Source organism: Vidua macroura, chromosome 21 (genome assembly GCF_024509145.1).
Source record: "Vidua macroura isolate BioBank_ID:100142 chromosome 21, ASM2450914v1, whole genome shotgun sequence".
In the NCBI taxonomy this organism is placed as follows: Eukaryota; Metazoa; Chordata; class Aves; order Passeriformes; family Viduidae; genus Vidua; species Vidua macroura.
The window spans coordinates 6,466,191-6,484,738 of NC_071591.1; the positions used below are offsets into that span (position 1 = coordinate 6,466,191).

At 49.1% G+C, this 18,548-nt stretch overlaps 2 protein-coding genes across 2 annotated transcripts in view; both read left to right on the plus strand.

Annotated features, from left to right (window-relative positions):
• MEGF9 (multiple EGF like domains 9) overlaps positions 1-12,276 on the plus strand; it is a 48,635-nt gene extending 36,359 nt beyond the window's left edge. Inside the window, exons 5-7 of the mRNA XM_053996785.1 lie at positions 2,438-2,581; positions 3,486-3,758; positions 7,358-12,276. Coding sequence (XP_053852760.1) covers positions 2,438-2,581; positions 3,486-3,758; positions 7,358-7,812 — 872 coding nt within the window. The 3' untranslated portion in view covers positions 7,813-12,276. The remainder of the gene's footprint in view (positions 1-2,437; positions 2,582-3,485; positions 3,759-7,357) is intronic.
• A 3,932-nt stretch (positions 12,277-16,208) lies between these two features.
• Positions 16,209-18,548, plus strand: part of CDK5RAP2 (CDK5 regulatory subunit associated protein 2) — a 69,332-nt gene continuing 66,992 nt past the window's right edge. The window contains exons 1-3 of the mRNA XM_053996413.1: positions 16,209-16,423; positions 16,563-16,624; positions 17,276-17,343. Coding sequence (XP_053852388.1) covers positions 16,371-16,423; positions 16,563-16,624; positions 17,276-17,343 — 183 coding nt within the window. The 5' untranslated portion in view covers positions 16,209-16,370. The remainder of the gene's footprint in view (positions 16,424-16,562; positions 16,625-17,275; positions 17,344-18,548) is intronic.

Below are 18,548 nucleotides of genomic sequence, written 5' to 3' on the forward strand. Positions count from 1 at the left end.
CATTCCCTGGGGGTGAATTCCTGCCTCCCTTGAGCATGAATTACTGCGTTCACTCCTATACTGAACTCTGTGTGCTTATGTCCTACCAGTACTGAGGGATACAAGGCTGTCACTAAAGCTGTGCACACATCAGCTGTCTTACTGATTTGGAGCTGGGTGTGTGGGTTTTGTGAAGGAGGAGGATAATCTGCTCTTCCTTTTTTCTCCCTCAGTGTTCTTCCTGCTCTTGATTTATCAAAGAAAACGCAGCATAGACCTTGCTCCTGGGATGGGGCTGCTCTTTCTGCTGGGATTGCCCAGTGCTGCCCACAGCATTGCAATGAAAACCCCTCATTTTGCTTAATGACCTATTGTTGATTTGACAAAAACTTTATACTGCCGTGGCTGAGGGAACCAAACAAAACCAGAACAGAGAACGAAGTTGATTAAAAATTAGATAGGATGCCTGCTCTAGAAACTGCACTCTGTGTGACCTCCCCAGCTTTGTATCGGTTTTGTGTAGCCTTTGTCCAATTTTCAAAGTTTTTTCCCATTACTGCTATACTTTGGGCTCCCTCTGCTGGCTCTGCAGCCAGCTCCTGCTTGGCATCGTTCTGGCCAGGAGGAATATTTAAAATTACTGGGCATAAATAAATAACTTGGGCAGCAGGAGCTCCCCAGCTGATGGCACTTCCTTTGCCATGACCCTTGTACTCCGTGGTGTGTCTGTGCACTGAGGTGGGCTGGTGCTTCCCAGCTGGGGTCCTGTGAGGTCTGATCCTTCCTGAGGGCATTATCAGCCTGAGAAGTGCTATTAATTATTAAGGCTCTCCACAGTGATACCTGATTGCATGCCCGTGCATGCTCTGCCTGGCTGAGCAACCTGCTGACTCAGGGGAACACAGCCATTTGCAGGGCTGCTGGAGATGGATGTGGGTGATTTCTGCTGATGGGAAAGACATTGGTCCTGAAATGACCAAGGCAACACAGGTGTGATTCCAGATTTATGCCCCTGTTAGGGCCTGGGGATCACTGTCCAAGGCAGCCTTGCTGTGACCAGGCAGATGAACTTCCCTGTCCAAGACATCCATCCCTCTGAAACAGCTGATCCAGGTTTGCAGCTGCAGAAACCAAGCGTAGCAGATAATTTTCCCCTCTAAACCTGACATCTCTCCCACAAAAACCACTGGCTCGTGCCTGACAGGCTGCTGAGGGAAGAGCAAACAGTGTGTGGGAGGTGACGCTGAGCAAGGGGTGCTGGCAGGGCCCTGCTGGGTGGGTGAATCAGCCACTTCCTGGGTTTGCTTCCTGCCCTTGGCATCAGGGCTGGCTGCAAGGACACGCCAGGCTGCCTGGGGATGCTTGGCTGTGGAGTCATCACTGTGGGAATTGAGGAGCAGCAGCCGTGTCGGGCTTGTGAGGGAGCCAAACTGTTCTGATATTAATAAGAAAATCTGCCGTGGTCTTTATAACAGTCAGCACAAACCTCAATCAGGATTTTTTCCTGTGGTTGATGTTGATATGAGACTTCCCCATCCCCCAGCAGCACTGCTGGATCAGCTCAGTGGATCTGTCTGTGCTCTCCCACTGCTCTGGGTCACCCCAGTTCATAGAAAGGGCTGTTGCCTTTGCAGAGTCTGGTACATGGGATTTAATCAAATCTTCCCTCAGCTCCCTGCCACCTCACCGAGGAGCCAGCTGAATTACAGCATGTTCCTGGTGATGGATGGGCTTTATATAGAGGCTGTGCTTTTGTAACTAAGGAGATTTTTCTTCTGGGTCACAGTAGTATCAAAATGCAATTTGGAGGCCATTAGGGGACGGCGTCTGTGAATGCATGGCACGTCGAGTTTGTGATTCAGGGGCTTCCCCAGGAAGGGCAGGTGGCTCACGTGAGCCCCCACTCCTCTGCTTCTCTGGGAAGGTCGGTGACTGCTGCTGCCTTGTCCAGGGGTGGAGGAGCTGGAGCCACGCTGGTGGGATGGAGCTGCCTGCCCCCAAAGCAGGACAGTGGCATGTCCTCACCCCTGACCACCAGCCCAGGTGGACAGGAAGAGGCTTCACACAAAAAATGAAAGGCATAAAGGTACCCCTCATGAGACTGGGGGACTCAAAGCATCAGTGCTCCATCTCACTGGTACAGATGCAAACTGAAACTGCTTTCCTTGAGGAGAATTTTAACACTGATAACTCGTGTTTACCTGCAGTGACCTTTTAGTGGTGAGCTGTGGGGCCTCTGCTGGGGCCACCTGCTTTGTCACATTATCTGTGTATGTGTGCAGCAAGGGGATGAGCATCAGAAGGTCATAAGAGGCCAGGATCATGTTTTGGCCAGAGGGCATCCAAAACCACCTGTGAGCTCCGATAATTGAGTGTGTTCCACACGGATTCTTGCTCCAAATGTTCTGCTCCAGTTCCTGCTGCTGAATGTTTGCTTGTTCTCCTCTCTGTTCCTCAGGCACCTGCCTGGACTGCCAGGAGAACACGGAGGGGAAGCACTGTGAGCTCTGCAAGGAGGGTTTCTATCGGAGCACCCATCCTGCCCACGGCTGCCAGCGCTGCCCCTGCTCCACTGTGGCATCCACCGGCACCTGCCACTTACGTGAGGCTCTTGTTTTGCTCTAATTCCTCATAATGAAGGTTGCTCTCCTCGGTTAAATTGCCCCTCAGAGTGTGTCAGCCCAGCAAGGTGTTTTATAGCCTGTGGAGCTCCTGTTTGTGAGCACTGGAAGCAGCATCTGCTGTGATGGGTCCCTGGTGCTTGTGTTGCCTCTTGTGAGAGCAGCTGTGCAGGGAGGGATCAGAATCACAAAATGGTTTGGCTTGGAAGGGATCTTAAAGTCTGCTTCCAGCTCCCAGTGTGTTGCTGCAGTCTGCTCTGAAGAACCTGCAAAGTTTTGCAGAGAAGCTGCTGAGCTCGTGGCAGCCAGGAGGGGGGCAGGGGGTGCTCAGCAGTGCCATGTAGCCCTCCAAACTTCTGAGTCTGCTTCTGAACATCTCCATGGGACTCCATGCAGAGATTCCCCATTGTAACTGAGAGAAGTCAGAGGTGTAATAGTCATATGTAAGACTTTTTGTGCTATTTCCCTAATCAATTTTGCAAGCAAGCTGCTTCTGGCTTTGTATAGGCCCAAAAGTTCCTTTGGATTGCAAGGATCCCCGATATAGTTCCAGCTGTTCTCCGAAATTGCCTGTTTGAGATGGAAATGTTCAGGAATAATAATCTATTTCCTTAGCAACGTGCTGCGTTTGCTCTGTGAGGTTGGTACAAGGCATCAGAACTCCCCAAAGCTGTTTTTTCCCTACTAACAGAGAAAATGCTGCAGTTCAAAAGTTATGTTTTCAGCTCAAAATTTGAGATTGGTCAATACTTGTGGCTGCTGATTTTTGTCAGGATGCTTTGTGGTCAGTTCCCATAGAACAAACCCCACAGAACAAACCCCGCAGCGCGGGTGTCTCTGCAAGGGGCTGTGGCACATCCCTGCTTTGCTTTCTGCGTTCTCCAGAGCCTGGCGAGAGTGTCCCGAGGTGTGACAAGTGCAGGCCAGGGTACACTGGCCTCAACTGCAACCAGTGTGACAAGGGCTACTACAACTCGGACAGCATCTGCGTGAGGTGTGAGTGCAACGGGAACGTGGACCCGGCGCTGTCCCCCAGCGTGTGCCGCCCCGACAGCGGCGAGTGCATCGGCTGCCTGTACCACACCACGGGCACCCACTGTGAGCTCTGTGAGGAGGGCTACAGCAGGGACTCCGAGGGCACCAACTGCACCAGGAAAGGTAAAATGTGCTGCTCAAGTCAGTGTCAAGGCTCACTGTGCAGCTGGCCAAAGGTTGGAGAGGGAATGCTGTTAATTGTTCACCTTAGTTTAGATTCATCTGGCCTCTGGTGCAGAGAAGAAAACCAGATCTTTGTAACAAAATCACAGAATCCCAGAATGAACTGAGTTGGAAAAGACCTTTAAGATAATCTAGTCCAACCTATGACCTACCACCTCCTCATCAATTGAACCATGGCACTGAGTGCCTCGTCCAGGCTTTTTTTAAACACGTCCAGGGGTGGTGACTCCACCACCTCCCTGCGCAGACAATTCCAGCCATTGGTGCCTACTGGCCTTGAAGGGTGGTTTAGAGTTAGCTCTGTAACCACTCTGATTCCAGACCCTGGCATGCACTGCTAGTGAATGAGCTGGAAAAAACCCAATCCATTTGTAGTGTATTTAATGTACAATGAGAGAAAATGGTTATGGAGTTGCTCCTTCAGTGGTTATCTGGAGGTTGGTTTTCATGGTGGATGTCCCATGCATGGAAATGTTACCACTGTCATGTATTAGATGAAAGAACCCAGAGTTCAGGGAAGTATTTGGGGACAAATTTATCGTTGTCATGGACAGAGATTCAGTTCAGATCTTCCATCAGGATCTAATGTGGTTTTCACTCCTGTGCTGCTCACTGGGTGTGTAATCACAGAGTCCTTCCCTGCTCAGGGAGATGATCAGTACAACAAAGTTGGATGCTTATTAGATGTAAGAGGGCTGGAAATGGCACTTTTACATCAGCTCATCCATTACCTCCCCCTGCACAGCTCTGGTTTTGTGCAAGGATCCACATGGCCTTGCTCCATTAAAATCCGTACATGTGGCTTTGCTTGGGTACTTGCAGTTTTCACCATTCAGTTTTATTTAATGGCATTGTTGTAGCCAGTTCCTGATGTGGGGAAAGCCTGTCCCCTTTCAAGGGGGCTGGAACATGCTCCTTGAGCTTTCCTCTCTCCCTGTCACTTATGTTTTCTCTTTTTTATTAAGCAATTAAAATGATGTCCAGCTTCTTTCCAGTTCCTTAAACAAAAATTGCCTAAAAACTGACATGCTGAGGTTATTGAGCATTAACTTGTTTTAGGTAAAGATTTTCATAAATCACCTGTGCATTTGAGTGGCTTCTGGAGTGAAATCATCACCCAGGCTCTGTTTCAGTGGTCCCAGATGAAATGAGCCAGCAGGTTCTGTACAGCCTGGGCAAAGCTCATGTATCCACAGGGGCCATCCAGAGTCTTAAACCTGACTCTGGTGCTTTCAAGGCACATAGAGAGGTTATTCAAAGGACCAAAGCGAGTGTTTTCAGCCCCAGAGCAGGTGGTGCTCCTGCTGCCATGGGGAGGCACACCAGGGACTCACACTGGTGCAGTGTGGCTCTGGCCAAGCACCGCAGCCTCCCCGGGACCGGGCGTGGGGCCTCCTGCCAGAGCTCCTCCACTGCAGGAGGCAGCAGCAGCTCTGCAGAGCCGGCGCTTCAATCAAGCAGCTGGATCTGAGGCTCCCGTCAAAGCTGCCAAAGCAGCCCATTGAGTGAGCAGCTGCTGCTCTCAAGGAGCTGCTCTGGGACATCTGGAGAGCTGGCACGGCCCCGGGAGCGGAACAGGCAGCGCCGTGTCACGGCCTGGAAGCGTCGCCGGGGCCAGAGCCCGGCACTTCACCGTGACGTTCCTGGGAGCGCCAGGAAATGTCTTCACCCCAGGCCTCCGTGCCAGCCCTGAGCTGATGCTGACTCACACATAAAGCCCAGAAAAGTGCTGTTTCCTTGCTGGTGAATCAGCCATTGTCTAGGTTCTGTTTTTTTCCCTACTTACAGCTTTGCCAGGGATTAAGTGTTGGTGAAAGAATTTGGAAAGGATGACTGAATTCCTCATGCCATTTTCCCAAAGCCAGAGGTTTTCCAGGAACTTCTTGGTCCTGTCACGTTGCTTCCTGTTGCAAAATTTTGCCTGTCATGCCATAGAGAAATGCCTTCTGGCATTCAGCATCTTGAGTGTCCTTATCAACCTGAGGCAAGAGCTGTAGAGAACAGAGGAGCTGCGGCAGGGAGGGGACTCTGAGCAGGAACCTCAGTCAGGTGTGTGATGCCCCTTCCAGAGGAATTTCTTTCTCGGTTGCCTGAGCTGGGAACGTGACAGCCCAAAGTTAACTTGTGGGAGTTCCCCTGAGGGCCCGTGGCAAGACATGTGCTGAATATTTCCAGCTCCTGTTGCCATTGGAGATGCAACTTAGTGCAAAATTAGTCCTTCGGAAGTGACTCTCCTCCTCAATCATAATTAGTAGATGTTCAGGAGAGCTGGAAGCTGGATCTATACAGCATGGCAGCATCAGCTGTAATTGCTGCAGCTGTACGTGGATTTAAAATGAAGTTGCTTTTCTGTTGGCAGGAAGAGAGTGGGAAAGAGGATGCAGAGAGTCCTGTGGAGCAGTAGGTGCAGAGAACATTCTGGCTGATTGAGGCTTCAGCTTGTGGAGTGTTCCTGTTGCCTGGACTTGAGAATCTAAAATAGATCAGGTTATTCATGTGAGGAAGTGCTTTATTAGCTGCATTTGTGAGCTTAATACTACAGATTTGTGGTGCTCTCCGAGGCCTGTAGCTCAGCAGGGTTGATGCAGGTGTAATGAATTCGCATCCCACTTCTGAGATCTCAAGGTTAACCTGACTCCTGAACTGAGAAGGGAGTTACCCCATGGCTGCTGGAAGCAAGGCAGGTTCTTGGCTATTTAGTGCCAAGGAAAAGACAGAGAACAGTCTGGTAGTTCTCATGTTCTGATCCTTCCTGTGTGCACCTAGGCCAGCAGTTGAAACCAAACCAGGATCCCAACTGGCCTCTGCTGTGTTCAAAAACTTCCAAAGAACATCCACAGTCTTTTTTTGTTGTGATTCAGTGACCTCCTGCTTCTGGCTGTGTAGACTGGGGATCTCCATGTGGCTTGTGTATGACTTCATTCAAAAGCAGAACTGAGGTTACTCTGCCCTTTTACCTAAAGTGGTGCAAACACAGAACCTGCTGCAAAATGCTGAGACGGCTGAATACTTGTGGTTCGTTTTTTCAGTTTTGATCTTCTTGTTTGTACAAGTAGAAATAATAATACTGTGAACAAAGTCCTACATCTGGTGCACTGGTTGTGAAGGGTTTAAGCTCCTGCAGTTGCTGTGTCTGAGTGTGCAGCCCACACAGACACCAAGGGACACGTTGGTTCAGAGTCTAAACTTGCTGAGCTTGGTAAAGCCCCACTTTCCTGGTCTGAAGAGGAGCTGGACTGGGACTTGCTGTCATCATGAGCTCCTGTTTTGAACCCTGAATCGTGACTGCTGCACCTGTCCCTCAGCACCAGACTTTTCAGAGGAGTCCTGTAGTCCATGGGCACTTAGCACACTGAATTATATTAAAAAACCCCACACGCAACCCTGGGCAGACATTTTCTAAACTGCTTTGAAAAAATACTAGTTTAGCAGTGTAATTGCCATAATAACTGTGATATAAATGTCAAATCTCTTATGTTTGTGTTTGATTTTCAGCTCAGCAGATTTTTTTATTGATTATTTTTTAATTTGTTTTGTAGAAGCTACTCTTGGCCCAGAACCAAGGGAGTTTACAACTTCTGCTCCAAATACCACCAAGGCCACATCCTTTTCCACAGCAGTGCTAAACAGTACTTTGTCACCATCAACTCTACAGACAGTATTTCCTGTAAGCTCCACTGACAACAGCACCTCTGCTTTCGCAGATGTTTCATGGACTCAGTTTAACATCATTATTTTGACAGTGATCATCATTGTTGTGGTCCTACTAATGGGCTTTGTGGGCGCTGTGTACATGTACCGTGAGTATCAGAACCGAAAACTTAATGCTCCCTTTTGGACCATTGAACTCAAAGAGGACAACATCAGTTTCAGCAGCTACCACGACAGCATTCCCAACGCTGACGTGTCGGGGCTGCTGGAAGATGATGGCAATGAGGTGGCCCCGAATGGACAGCTCACGCTGACGACTCCCATGCATAATTATAAAGCTTAGAAGTCATCCAGCTATTCCAAAGTTTGCTTCTCAAAAAGTTACAGGGCCTGTGGAAGGGGTGTCAGGACCCGTGCCAAGGCTCCGCGCAGAGGAATTTGCTCTTCAGATACTCTCTGGTGCAAAGCGTGCTGTAGCTTGCAGGTGAACAGAAGACAGTGCAGTACACCTGAATTTCAGGTAGTGTGGTGAAATGCATTCAGTGTTCTCCATAAATATCCATAGAATTCACTGTTGTTATAAACTGGATTATACTGAATTGAAACTTTTTATGAAGAGGTGGTGGGGTGGAGAGAGCAGAACTCGATGAGGAGTCAGAAGCTACTTGGTTTCCAGCCAACCCAACACTTGTGTCTTCATCCTTTAGTTTGAGAAGTAGCTCATGAATTAACAGTGGAATTTCAGGAAACAGACCTTTGGAAAGGCATCATCTTCATTCTTGACAGAAACTTACTTGAAAAGGAGAACAAAAAAAAAAAAAAAAGGGAAGTAATTGTTCTACCAAAAGGCAAGTAGGAGGAGTGAGTTGCACACTGAAAAAGTCACCATTATCTGTTCCCACTAAGCAGGGAAATGGGGAAAAAATCCTAAGAACATTTAAGAACATTTGAGTTAGGGAAGAGACTAAGCTTTTCCCTTTCTGAGTATTTATACAGGGTGATAATGCTATTAAGACATAGCAATCCAATTTTTTTCTAGAAGGAGTTAATGAACTTGTATAGTTTCTGTGCAAGGGAAGACGACAAGACATCTCAGGGTTGCCATGTAAAAATAAAAGCCAGGCTTAATACCCTACCCTGATAGAAATGGTGTGTTCTGTATATAAAATGTAATATATCTTCTTGGAATTGTATTTGTAATTATTTGTAAAAAAGACAAGCAACCAACTGACCAACCAAAAAATCCCCAACAACAAAACCATGAGCCCCTCTCCAACCTCCCCACTTCCCAGGTCATGTTTTATCCTCTAGGTTTTAATTGTACAGCGGTTAGTGATGTTGTTTAAAAAAAGAAAAAAATCATGAGGATTGTTTAAAATACTGTAAATGAGATGGCAATATTGTTGGAGCTGGGCCTCTGGCAAACACCAACTGCTTAAAGCTTTTCTTCCACTGTCATTGAATAACTTCTTTTTTAGAGAAAATGTGAGTGCTCCCTACTTGAATCTGTCAAATTTTGCCATTCCTTCAAATACAGAGTGAATACCAGTGTTGCCATGACTAGGGCTGAGTAGGTGTCCAAAAACTGGATGCATCAATGTATTCCTTGCTTTTAAATCTCTCTACAAAATGCAAATACACTGTCACAAACACACTGAGAGCCTGGGCTCATTGGCTGAGGTTCTCCCAAGTGGGTGCTCATCGTGTGGAGGGATCCCACTGCCATCACTGCTGAGCTGACACGGCAGGGGGGACGTGCTGGAGGGCTGAGCTCAGCCCCCTGGGCTCCTGAGGGCCAAAAGCAAAGGTCTCCTGGATTTGGGTGGAAACAGCTTTGGGATGAAGAGCTCGCAGGACCCGATGTGCGCTTCGAGGCTCAGAAGGTAAAAGGGCACAGATGCTTTCAGAATTTAAAGCAGCACAAGGTGGTGGTGGGGAATCAGCTGTCCAAAAATCATTCCAGGGAACAGGTTTTACAGATTCCCCTGGTTTTGGTGGGAGGCTGATGGGCTGTTAGCAGAGGGAACAACTCACAGGCAGCACTGCCCAGAGAGGTCACACCACAGAGCTCCTGGGTTGGTACCTGCAGCGTGTGTGCCTTGGAGCAGGGGCTGTGCTCCCTGTGCCACCTGTCCCACCCCTGGAAATCAAATTACTGCATGGAAACAGGGCAAGAAACAAATATTTCCCTCACTGTTGCCCACCCTCAGAGCTGCAGCTGCGTTGCTGTGTGTGGTGGGGCAGTGGTGATACAGGAGCTGGTGGATGCATCCTCTGAGCCAGGAAAAAGTGAGTATTTCTCCAGATGAGAAATGGTAGAGAGAACATGTTGGTTATTTATTTGTTTTTCAGTGCTGTGAGGAGGTTTCTCTTATCTTTGGAAACTTGGCAGGGGGGAAGTAGGTGATTCAAACACATGCTCAAAGATGCCATTTCTGCCTCAAAAACTTGCTGCCTGATTTAAACTTGAGGCATGGCAAGTCAGAAGGAAAATTGTTGAGCATGAGCAAGGGAAATGGTGAGGGAAGAATGTGGAATTGCATATAGGTCCAAGCTGATGGAAAATCTCCCATTGCCTGCAGTGGGCCTGGGTGAGGTCCCATACTTCAGGTAATAAATCTGGCTCATGTCATTCAGAGCAATGTTACTTTTAGTTATAAAACGGGGGAGGACTGGAGGAGAAAATCTGGATATTGCTAATCCTCAAGTTACTCATCAAACTTCTAAAGAGCAGGATGGTGACAAAACAGAAAATTTCCTGGAAGTTGTAATTATTTAGAGGTGCTGATCTAGTGATACACTTGCACTTGGTCACTTCATGGCGTGAGGAAAGGTAATTTAGGAAGTGTTGGCTTCTGGGACTGATGCTAGCAAGCAAATCGAAGGACAGGTTGTTCACTTTAATGTTTCTAAAATACTTCAGCAGATTTTTTAATCTCTGCCACAAAACACCTCTTCCTTAAATTTTGGCGTGACTGTGGGCTGCTTTGTAACAGGAACAGGCTTGGATTTTGTCTCACTGTAGAAATAGAGACCATCTGCTCAAGCAGAGCGTGGGCTCAGGTGCTGAGCCCTCCTAGTCCCTGCCTGCCACAGCACAGGAGGTGTTGGCACCTGGGCTGCTTCTGACCTCCAAAGTAATCCAAAGGCTTTGTGTTTGGGAAGAGGAGGAGTCAGGATGCCCTGCAGGGTGGGGCAGCTGCTGCCTGTGGATTGCACAGCTGGATGAAGGGATGGAGACAGCCTGGAAAACGTGATGGGAAGCTTGGTTGGGCAGGGGGACCTGGCTGCCCAGATTTGGATGGCACAGGATGTTCCTGAACAGGGAGCACAGTGAGGATGTGGCACTGGCACCGTGCTTGTCAAATGGCAGAATGACACAGCAGCCACCTCCTGCCACCCGGGCCTTGGCACACAGGAGCAACAGTAATAAAAGGAGATCAGTGCCTCAGCAGGGAAAGAATAAACAGCTTCATGTTTGACTTTGGTGATGTGAGATTGTCCGTGCTCTTATCAGTTCCCCTGGCACCACAGGAGGGGAGGAAGAAGCTGAGCTGGTTCTGTCTCCAGTCACCTTGGGTTGGGTTGTATCTGGAGGGGTGGCAGAGCTCAAGGACCTGTGCCAGGGTGCTGAGGCCACCAGCACCACGATTGTGTCATTGCCTGTCGTGAGGCTCCCCAGGTGCTGAGGTTTGTCCTGAGGGTGGGGTAAGGGCAGGTACACCAGAAATGGACTCTCAGGGCTGTTTTGAGGCCCAGCTGAGCAGCCAGCGAGGCCAGGGCAGGGCATCTTGGTGACTTGTGGGGCTGAGGTGGCAATCCAGGTACACATGGGTCAGTCTTACTCTGGTGTTCCTGATGGGCCACCTGTAGCACCTTCTGCCTGTGAATGGTGCCCAGCTGCAGTGCTGAGCTGTCACAGAGAAGGGCACTCATGGCATGGGACAGAACTGCAGAGCAGAGGGGAGGTGTGACAGGGCAGGGGGGCTGGTGGATATGGGAAGCAGCTCCAGGCACCCTCCTTGGCAAGGTGAGGGCCCAGCTGGTCTGGCTGGGGCGAGTCCAGCCCAGCAGTAAAGGCAAAGGGACAGAAGGAGCAGATGAAGGGCACAGAGCTGGGCTGGGGCAGGGCTCGGGGCAGCCTGCAGGGCTCTCAGCTTGGGGAGCACTTGGAGTGGAACAGAAGTGCAAAAAAGTGGTTGGGCTAATGAGGAGAGATGATCTCCAATCTCGTGGACCACTGTAGCTGGAAGTAGCTACGAGGAGCACTAGCCCTGGGGAGCTGTCAGGAGATGTCAGCCACTGGAATGATAATTCCCTTGGACCAGGCTGAGCAAACTTAGCAGGCATTTAGGAAAGAGGATGGGATATATCCAGCATCCTTCAGGTATCCTGGGCCAGTTAACCACTGCTGTGCAGCATCATCCTCTTCAGTGTTACAGGCAACATAAATGTGGCAGAAAGTTTGCACAGTCTCCTTTAAATAAAGGATATAAAAATAGTTTTCTCTTTAAAGTGAAGTTTTAGAGTGAGCTCCCACAGGACTCTGCTCTTTATGTGTCAGAGGAATGGATTAAAATAAGAAAAATGTGGGCCTTAAAAGTTGTACTTGCTCCCATCTGAAACCCATCAGTCTCACTCTGCATCCAAATACGGCATCTCCCAAGCATATGCTATGCTTACAAATGCATTTCTAAAAAGAAAAAAAAAAGTGTATGATTTGAATATATGTCAGAATTTATACAGAAGAATGTTATTTAAAATGAGTAAAAATAAATGTATATAATTTGTATCTATGCCACTTGGATTTTTGCATTTGTGTTTTTATTCATTGAATTTCAGCAAGAGTCTTCCCAGTGACAGAAAGGATTGAATCCAATCTCATCCCAGTAATAACATTTGTTCCAAGAGAATTATTCCTTCATTATGCCCCTGTATGCGAGATGAGAACCAAGGCACAAAAATGTTTTCTATCACAGATATTCATAAGCACAGTTGACATTTTGTGTCGGAAAATCCAGCTAAAAAATGAGCCCTCTGATCTCTTGTGTCTGCTATGAACAATCCCAGCCCTCAGCTGTGTATGGGGGCTCCACAGGCAATCACTGTTTTCCCACTGTTTTCTGTATCATTCACATGGACACATTTTGTCAGAGATGTGAATCACTAGCAACAAAACCCTCAGAGCAAAGCTGGAAATGGGATGAGGATATTGTATCAGACTTTTCTCCATGACCACAGATGTCTTTCAAAGGCCATTTTTGTTACAAATACTCTGAAATCCACATCTGTGGCATCAGTTCTGGGAGTGTTTGCAGAGGGGCCTGTGGAAAACTTGCATTTCCTTCTCACTTGGCAGAGTTAGGAAATTGATTTTGTTTTGCAAACACAACTGCTAAAGGCTCTTTTTTGGTGCAAGCTGTGTGTGACTCTTCGGTCCTTATTAAGCAAAGAACTCGGAGAGGTAAGGCTTCATACACTGAGCGAGCACGTGGTTTGAAGTGTTCATTCAGAGGTTTGACTGAGCTGTGTAAGGCCACACTGGTGAAATTCAAGGGAGTTTATTGAGACCTGATTTGCATTAGCAGAGCAGTTGGATCGTGCATGACCTAACTTAGGAAGAATCTTGCTGTGAACGGTGTGAGGAGGAGGCAGAACTGAGTCTGAACCAGGTCCCCAGAGCAGGGAGTGAGAACAGGAGGGTGAGGGGGACCCGTGTTCAGCTGGTGGTGACATCAGCCCTCCTTGTGCCAGCACAGCGAGCAGCTGGCTCCTGTCCTGCTCAACCCAGCCCTAGCACTGCACTCCCCACAAGTCCTTTCCCAGACTCCCTTTAGGACTTTGCCTGAGGTGGGAAGGATCTCAGCCTGCCTTGAGAAGGAGGAAAGTTCCAACACAGCGTCCTGGCGTGAGGGTTTAGTGTAATCTCCCCAAATGTGCTACTAATGAATTTAAGGTTAAACAACATTAAGCAGATTATCTGAAGGCAAGTTGTTAACTGCTTCTAAACAACACATTTCCCAGTCCTTTCTGCCCCTTGCAGCTTCCTGGTGCTACTGCAGGTTGTAAAACACGGGGCAGTGCAGTAAATTTCCCAGGGAAATTTTCCATCCTGGCTGTGTGTATACATAGAATCATAGGACCACAGAATGGTTTGGGTTGGAAAGAACCTAAAAGGTTCTTTCATCTCATTTCCCCTCCTGCCATGGGCAGGGACATCTTCCACTAGAGCAGGTTGCTCCAAGCCAGCCTGGCTCTGAACACTTCCAGGGAAGATAGACAGGGATGTATGTCTGTATATCCATATCTTTGTCCATCAGACAGCCACTTCATGAAGTAATGAACTTCACAAGGAGGGCCCTGCTGATTTGCTTTTGAGTAGAGTGTGTTGGACATGGGCTGTGATTCTGCAGACTCATGTGCTGTGTGTGCAGTGATTTACTCTGCACTTTTGGCTGATGGATGCTGATTTAAAAACCCACATCAAATATGTAACATCTCACTGAAACCTTAAACAAGATTAAACAAATTGGTATTATCTTTTCAAGTGACCGGACTTACTCATTTTATGAAGATCTGCTCTGTAAATGAGGAAAACTCACATTTCAGCCTGGCTGATCAGATCCTGGTGCCATATGGCAGACCTGATTTTGTGAACTTAATTTCAGCTTGGCAGAGGCCACTGCAAAAGGTTTCAGTCACATAAGGTGACCAGTGTCTCTTGAGGTCTCTCATGGAGGAGTTGAAGGGACTAAACATCCCTTGGGGTCATCAGACCCCAAATGCAAAGCATGAGGCATGTCCAATTGGACAGGAGATGGGCTTAAGAGCTTTACTTGTGCTAAGTAGTGCCTGGCACTTCTGGCAGTTTGGGATTCTGCTGCAGCTCCATCATGCACTTGTACCCATGAAGCTGAAAGAATTAAGCAAGGATGGGAAGCCCACCATGACTGTACATATCCAGAGCTACAGTGGCTGCTCCACCAGTCTGGGGCATTTGACAGGTGAGTGTCAATGTAAACAGTGCAGGTACATGGAGGAAATGGAGTTCACAGGGCACCAGGCCAACTGGGAATAATAAACTCACAGAACTGGGAATAATGAGCTCACGGAATTCATGGCCTGTGGTCAGCCCTTATCTGTGGCCTAATTCCTGGCTGGGTAAGAGTCCCCTTGAGGCAGCCCGGAGGAAAGTGAGTGAAACCTGAGTTGGTACCAAAGAGGAAACCAAATCCAAACGAGGAAACCAAATCTAATGCTCAGGGTCACTCCTGTGCTTCCTTGTGTTACAGAGAATGCAAAGAGCAAGTCCCAGCATAGGGGACTTGAGTCCCATCTGATGCTTGATGCACTCTGGGGGCAGAGTGGCTGGAAGGCAGCCCAGGGGAAAATGAGCGGGGAGTGCTGGTTGACATGGCTGATCATGTGCCCAGGTGGGCAAGAAGGCCAGTGGCTCCTGGCTTGTACCAGCAATAGTGTGGCCACAGGAGCAGGGCAGTGATTGTCCCCTGTGCTGAGCACGGGGGAGGCTCCTCGAGTGCTGTGTCCAGTTCTGGGCCCCTTGTGACCAGAAAGACCTTGAGGGGCTGGAGTGTGTCCAGGGAATGGAGCTGGGGAAGGGGCTGGAGCCCCAGGAGAGGCTGAGGGGGCTGGAAAGGGGCTCAGCCTGGAGAAAAGGAGGCTCAAGGGGCACCTTGTGACTCTGCACAACTCCTGACAGGAGGGGACAGCCGGGGGAGTCGGGCTGTGCTCCAGGGAACAATAGGGACAATAGGGAATGGCCTCAAGCTGTAGGGGTGAGGTTCAGGTTGGACATCACGAGAAATTTCTTCACAAAATGGGTGATTGGGCATTAGGAAGGGACTGCCTAGAGAGGTGATAGAGTCACTGTCCTTGGAGGTGTCCAAGGAACGACTGGACATGGCACTCAGTGCGCTGGGCTGGCTGACAAGGTGGGGATTAGTCAAAAGTTGGATTCCGTACCTCAGAGGTCTTTTCCAGCCTAAATAATTCTGTGACTCTGTGATGATGTAAATATTGCCGGGAGGTATTTCAATTCTGCACACGGGTGCTAAATGAATTAAAGGAAGGCAAGGATGCAGAGCAAGGAGGGGGCCGGAGCTCCACCTGCGACCGGCGCTGTTACCCTGGCCATGCCCCGTGTAGGAGGGGCCACAACAGCAGCATTTTAGCCACTTCAGAAATATCCAATGCAGTTGCATTTTCTCCCACAAAAAGTGGGAGAGCCGACACGCTTACAACTTTGCTTTACAAAAAAAAAAAACAAACAAACAAACAAACAAAAACCCTCCCAGATGATTCAAAATCCGCCTGCGCGGATGATGACAGCAGCTGCCTGCAGCCCTGCCCGTTGCGATGAGCAGTGACCAGAATGTGGAACTAACGCGTGTTTATTTCTTCCGCCAAGCCCAGTGACGGCTTTGCGCAGCGGGGAATTGGTAAACACCAGCTCCAGCGGCTCTGCCAGGCTCGGCAGGAGCCGGGGCCTGGTGCCTCCCTTCCAAAGCCTCTTCCAAATGGGTGTACTTTTGGAGCAGGGCCCGGGCAGTGGCGGGGATCACCCCGTCCCCGCTCGCACCGCGCCACCTCAGGCGCCCCGGGGCTCCTTCCCTCACTGCAGATGGCGCCCGGCCGCTCTCCGCTCTGCCCTCAGCCAGCATGGCCGCTGCCCGCGCAGCCCGGCCGCTGCCCTCATCAAACATGGCGGCTCCCGTTCAGTTCCCATTGTGCCCGCCCTCAGCGCGCCCCGCGGCGGCTTCGGCGGCTTCAGCGCGCTCGACGCAAAGATGGCGGAAGCGACTGCGGGCGTTTGAATTCCAGGGAAGCCGCCAAATCCGCGCACAAAGGCGGCGGGAGCCGCGGCAGCCGCGCGGCCGATCCATGGATTCGCTGCCGGGCGAGGACCCGACGCTGCCGCTGGCGTTCGAGGGCAGGTACGGGGGAGCTGCGGGGCGGGGATGCGCTGGGCAGCGCGGGTGCGTGTGGCGGGGCCGGGCCCGCCGGCCGCGGACAGGGTCAGGGGGACGAGCCCGCGGGCGTTGTGCTCTCAGCGCTCTCCTCCTTCTTCCCCAGCGTCCTCCAGCTGCCGGACATCTCCCGCGGGGACCGCCAGCCCGGCCCGCCCGGCGGACAAGGTAAGGCTGGATCGCGGCCGGAGCCCGCGCATCCCTGCCCCGGCTCGGTGCCTCGCGCTGGTCCCCAGACCTGCGGAACAAAACTCAAACTGGCGTTAAAAAGGGGAAAAAAAAAAAAAAAAAAGGTTTTAAGTGATGCGCTTTGACGTAATTTGAGAGTTTTTAAGACGACGGAGCGCCAGCAGCTGCTGCCGTCACCGCTGTGTGCTCGCTGCCTGTGGTCATTAGGGCTTTCAGCCTTATATAAGATGATCAGCGGTTTTGTGCGGCGTGTACTTAAAATGCTTGGAATATCCAGTGAGGCCGCGCTGCCTGGTCACATTCTGCTCAGGGTTAGGGAAGTTGCACGCTGTGCATCATCCAGTTCTTGCTCTGAGGGCTTATTCTTGACAGCGCATCTCGCATAGCCTAATTCCAGTGTACATCGCAATTTCGGTGGGTGATGGAATTTGGGAGTTTAAGTGATAGACAGCTTGCTGTGATCAGAAAGGAATGTAGGTACTGACGTGTAATGTAAACAGGGGGCCAGGCAGTGACTCTCACTTCCCTAAAGGTTCTGTTATGTTTAGATTAGTGTAGACCTTTGCCAAATTGAAGTCCTTCTTAGAGAGATTCTGCTGTCTGAACTTGTTCTGTCTACTTAATGTCTAGTGGTACCAGATGTGGCAGAAGACACAGTCTCACCAGCTCGAGCTCGGACTATGAAGGACTATGAAAATGTAAGCAGAACTTTTAATGTAAGACTCAGTGACACAGTTATGGCCAAGATATTTCCAGCGTGCTGGCTGAAGCGTTGACTCTTAGTTTGTGTAGTTGATACACATCTTTTGGAGCTGTGACCAGGTGAATGTCCCTGTCCATGCCTTGAACCTCCATTTCTTAAGTGTCGCTTTCAAAAACTGAGGCAGGAATTTGTTGTTCAGAGCAGCCAACTGCTGTGCTGAAGTTGTGGAACAAAATTGGCACCCTCTGCTCAGAAATTCCTGCAGCTCACCAGAAACATCAGAACTTGGTTTGCACATCTGTTGCTGATTTATTTCAGGGAAGCATCAAATTTATTTTCATTTAGGTTAGTGTGGGATTTGGCTTTTTAATTCATTGCCTTTTTTAATTCATGCCTTTTAACTTTGTAGCATGAGTGTGCTTGGAATGCTTGTGTTGTAGAAGTCTAGTATCACTGTGACAATTTTGTAGATAAAAGTGTTTTGGCACTTACTAGAATATAAAGGAAAACATTAGATTTTAAAAATATGTAACTGTACAGGCTTTTGAAATTGAATAAGACAGTTGTTTATGTCTGTTGAAGGATGATTTGATTGGGCTGTGTTGCAGGACAACTTCCTGTTAAGGACTAGAGTGAAAAACTTTTAAGGTATTTATTGTTGTGTGAAGAAGCTGTAGAGGGGAAGGCAGTCTAAAATCTGAGATGATTGCTAGAGATAAAAGCTGTGGCTGCTGCCTTTGGGCTGTGCCAAGAGTCTGCAGTTTCAGTGTGCTACCTTTTGTGGCAATACTGTGTTTGAAATGAGTGTTTCTTACAAACTCTTTCAGTTTCTTGTGGCCTTACATCACCCCTGAGAAGAAAGCTCTGCTCTTTGCTCAGAATTTAAAGCTTGTTTTGGAAAGCCTTTGGTGAAGGATGCTTTTTTGCAGTGTGTATCTATTTCCCTTTCTCTCTTGTTTCTGTGTGCTGGCTGGGGTAGACAGACACTGCCTTGGCATTGTATGTGCTTAAAATCTCTTACTGTGATGTGTGCCAAAGACCTCAGTCCAGAATATACATTTTGCTAGTGGTTTACTGTCTGCAGGGTTCCTGGGCACGGGGAAAAAAAAGTTGCAGAAAGAAGGAAAAATCAGTTGCTGTTTGTCCTGTGTGATGTACAGCAGGGGCCTCCCCACAGGTCTGGCATCCTGGTATGCTCAG